The 4,237-nt window shown below is 43.2% G+C and overlaps 1 protein-coding gene across 1 annotated transcript; it reads right to left on the bottom strand.

Annotated features, from left to right (window-relative positions):
- Nucleotides 1–234: 234 nt before the first annotated feature.
- LOC112258721 (forkhead box protein J1-B-like) lies at nt 235–3,950 on the bottom strand. Its single transcript, XM_024433246.2, has 3 exons — nt 2,813–3,950; nt 2,031–2,612; nt 235–1,477 (listed from the first exon to the last, which is right to left on the bottom strand). The coding sequence occupies exons 2-3, from the start codon at nt 2,598–2,600 to the stop codon at nt 638–640; spliced, it is 1,410 nt and encodes a 469-aa protein (XP_024289014.1). The 5' UTR covers nt 2,601–2,612; nt 2,813–3,950; the 3' UTR covers nt 235–637.
- Between the last annotated feature and the right edge of the window lie 287 nt (nt 3,951–4,237).

Here is a 4,237-nt window from a genome sequence, read left to right as displayed (position 1 = left end):
ATTCCACAAATTAACTTTTAAGAAGGCACGCCTGTTAATTGAAATGCATTCCAGGTGACTACCTCATGAAGCTGGTTGAGAGAATGCCAAGAGTGTGCAAATCTGTCATCAAGGCAAAGGGTGGCTATTTGAAGAATTTAAAATGTAAAATATATTTTGATTTGTTTAACACTTTTTTGGTTACTACATGATTCCATATGTGTTATTTCACCGTTTTGATGTCTTTACTATTAATCTACAGTGTAGAAAATAGTAAAAAAATAAAGAAACACCTTTGAATGACTAGGTGTTCTAAAACTTTTGACCGGTGTATAGATTTTAGTGTATAGATTTTTGGAATTAAGTGGTTGCTAATTAGGATAGATTTATTTAGTTCTATAACAGATATTCAATGCTACGTTAAAAAGAGCATGTTTATGTCATAGATGCAAACAATTAAAAAGCAAATAGAAAATGAACATAAAAAACACAGTAAATGTGACTCAGATTTTTTTTTTTAAAGAAAAAAATCAATTAACGTATGTTTCTCTGAATGAATCCATGATGCTAATGTAGCAAAACAGTAGTCTATAGGTCGTCTGGCCTCCTGCTGGACTGCTTTTTCAGTATTGGGGCTGGTGTTGGGTGAGGGTGAGGGTCACATATAAGACTCTGCTGTCCCCCATGGCTGCATCTCAGTGAAGAAGCCTTCACAGAAGCTGAGACTATGGTCCAGGGTGATAGGCACTGCCTGCACCTCCTCTTTCAGCTCCTCCCAGGGGTGCCTCTGCTGCTCATCAGGGAACAGTGTCAGCTCCTCAAAGTGCTGTGGGTGGACCGTCAAAGGGAGCGGCTGCTGCAGCCCAGTCAGGTTGAGGTGCTGCTGGATCTCCTCCATGCTGTAGCAGCCCATGGTGGTCACCTCCATGTACCTGCAGGCCTGCTGGTGGTCCCGGTCAGCCCCTCCGCTGCACCACCTCCCCAGGTGCCAGGCCCGGCCTTGATCCTGCTGGGAGAGCTCCACCTTACACCCCAGGGAGTTCAGAGCTAAGTTAATGTCTAGATCCTCAAAGTTATTGCTGCTCCCATTCAGAACATCGTCAAACACCATGGCCCAGTCTAGTTCACCCTTCAGTGCCTCTGGTTCCATGAGATCCGGTGTCAACAGTGGTGACTTATGGACTGTCTCCCACTTTGTGCCACTAAGTTTGCATCTGTTCCCAGCACCTGCTCCTCTGTGGGACACTGTGTAGTGGGCCTGTTGAAAATGCTGGTGGTACTCCTGGGTTTTCCGGTTACGGGATGATCCTTGGGTTTTGCTGTGTCTCTGGGTGTTGAAATGGATGGCTGACATCCGCCTGCGCTTGAAGACTCCATTGACAAACATGTCCGTGTACTGAGGGTCAATCTGCCAGAATCCCCCTTTTCCTGGTTCATTCTTCTGCCTGGGAACCTTCATGAAGCACTTGTTGAGTGACAGGTTATGACGGATAGAGTTCTGAGGAGAGAATAGAATGGGGGTTCATGAAAAGACAAGCTAACTGATAGTAGTCTTACTAAAGGTTCTCTGTCATTTGTTGCTGGATCGTCATAATGTTACACCTAACGATGTGCATATATAAATCATTGGTTATAACATGTCAAATGTGCATCGTCAGGACAAGGTAATAACAATTTAAGTTCATTATACTCCTGAATCATATAGTTCCCATCACAGAGATTCCCAGAAAATCAAACAACGTCAATCATTTAAACGTGTCTAATAAAACTACACATTTTTGAATGGTCAGCGAGAGTTGCGCCTTTTCCTGTCCCGATGATGTCTACTCATCTTCTACTTATTTCCCCCCAAAAATTAAACAAGAAATAACCCACGGTTACGTCAATGATGAACAAATATAACCACGATAGGCCTTCCATACAACATCAAAATAAATACTGTATCTCTGAGGGATTAGTTGCATGCAATCGCCCACCGGTCTCTCTCCCCCTGTGTTGTGTACCTCTCTCAGGTTTGATCAATAATGTAGAAGACAGACTGAGTCACTAACCTGCCAGCTGGTCTCAGCGTGTCTGTAGTAGCAGAAGTTCTCTGTGATCCAGTTATAGATAGCAGACAGTGTGATCTTGTTCTTCTTGCCAGCCTGCATGGCTCTGCAGATCAGTGTGGCGTAGGAGTAGGGAGGCTTCACCTCGTGGTTGGTCTTGAAGTCTACCTCCTCCAGGGACTTGGCTGGCACAGTGATCTGGTGGTGGTTGGTCACTGTCGGGTGAAGTGAGTAGTAACTAGTCCTGTTGGCTGAGGCACTGGAGGTGATGGGGCTGCCTACACTCTGAGGCATGCCGGAGGCTGCAGTGTCCCCAGCAGGTGGACTGGAGGGGGAGTCGGAGCCCTGAGGGTGCAGGTGGCTGGGCTGAGGCAGCTGGTACGGCTGGCAAGTGGAGCCCGGTATGCTTTCTAGACTCGCACTGACTATGGTGAAGTCCTGGAGCCATTGAAGGCTGGTGAGACTGTCATCCAGGTGCACTGAACCATTCTCATTGTCTTGGTCTTCTGGGTGAAGCTTCATCCATTTCTCCTTGAATCTGGTGGCAATCTCCTGACTTGGTAGTACTGGCATTGTAAAGTGTCCCTGTTAATAAATTCCCACAAAAGATTACTGTATTACATTTCTTGCTGGCTGTCATTCCTGTGAATCCTTTACATATTGGTGTGATCTCACTCAGCTGACTTTACATTTACAATGTGAAATACTGCATTATAAACTCATAAAAATAAAAGAACAGTGGCCATTCATTCATAAAGAAGTATTAGCAAAAGCAGTACAATTACCTTGGTCTTGGTGTACTCCGCAGTACAACTTGAGTGATCAGCTCCACTGTTCTCATATGGTACCCAAACCTCTTACACGTTATTGCGATGTCTGTACAGATGGCTTTGTGAGGTACTGCTATCTAAACATGTAAACCCAAGACTTCATTTGCAAAAGTAGCCTTCATTCAGATCCTGTCGATGTGTGATAATAATCCCATAACGGCGGAGAGACAGATCCGAACATACTGAGGGAAAGACAGAAAAGACCGCCTTGAGTTTTAATAGCCCTAAACAAATTGCAGGTCGCTGATTGGCTCCGTGATTTACAGGTTTCACCTTTGTTTCTACGGCTCACTGTATGAGTGCATATATAGAAAAAACGTGTTATTAAATCAGTGAAAACAGAATGTAATTGCACTTAATATTCTACGTAATATTTTTTACCTAATTAATCAGAAATAAATTGGCTTCTGACTGTCATTGAATACGTTGTGCATTTATGAATTGTAAGAAGGATGAGTTTTGATTTAAAAACGAAAGTGCCGTTTTGTTACTAAGGCTCTTCTGTAGGCTATTGGACAGTTAATGATACATATTATTTAAACGCTATCCTGAATAATTGCAGATAATGAATACATCCTTAGTTAATTGTAAAACAGCCCCCTTTGGAGTTAAATGTTTTACAACTGTGATGTGACTTTACGTACACATGGTCGATATTTGAATTTACTTTTGATTAATTCCTCGTTTTATAGACATTGAATACATAAATGTTACAGTTAATGAGATTGTGTGTAGTAGACATTGCGAACATACTGGCTCTGTGATGAAATTGGGTAATTCTGGTTTTGACATGATTTATTAGCGACATCTACTGGTTATTGTCGATGTTAGGTTCTCGTATTTGCTATACCCATTATTTAATCAGTAGGTATACCCAGCTGACAGGGAAACTATGATTGCGTTAAAATGAATATGATCATGGTAGAAAACTCCATCACAGTCACTCTTTCTCTGAACCTGGGAGTCTGGGACACAGGCTCACAAACTCTGTCTTTCTAACTCAGGGTGTAATGGGTCAGCGGTCAAACGACCTCCACTCAACACTGTCAAACGCTCCCTGAAACACTTCAGCGAGCAGGCCTTTCTAATCGACCTGGCCGGGGTATCCTGGAAGGATATTGATCTCATCCCGTCAGTAGAGGATGCCTGGTTATTCTTTTTAAACGCCTTCCTCACCATCTTAAATAAGCATGCCCCATTCAAGAAATTTAGAACCAGGAACAGATATAGCCCTTGGTTCTCTCCAGACCTGACTGCCCTTAACCAACACAAAAACATCCTATGGCGTTCTGCATTAGCATCGAACAGCCCCTGTGATATGCAACTTTTCAGGGAAGCTAGAAACCAATATACACAGGCAATTAGAAAAGCCAAGGCTAG

This window comes from Oncorhynchus tshawytscha, linkage group LG09 (genome assembly GCF_018296145.1).
Source record: "Oncorhynchus tshawytscha isolate Ot180627B linkage group LG09, Otsh_v2.0, whole genome shotgun sequence".
NCBI classification, from domain to species: Eukaryota; Metazoa; Chordata; class Actinopteri; order Salmoniformes; family Salmonidae; genus Oncorhynchus; species Oncorhynchus tshawytscha.
Note: the sequence above shows the minus strand (reverse complement) of the source record. Positions and strands in the feature narration are given on the sequence as shown.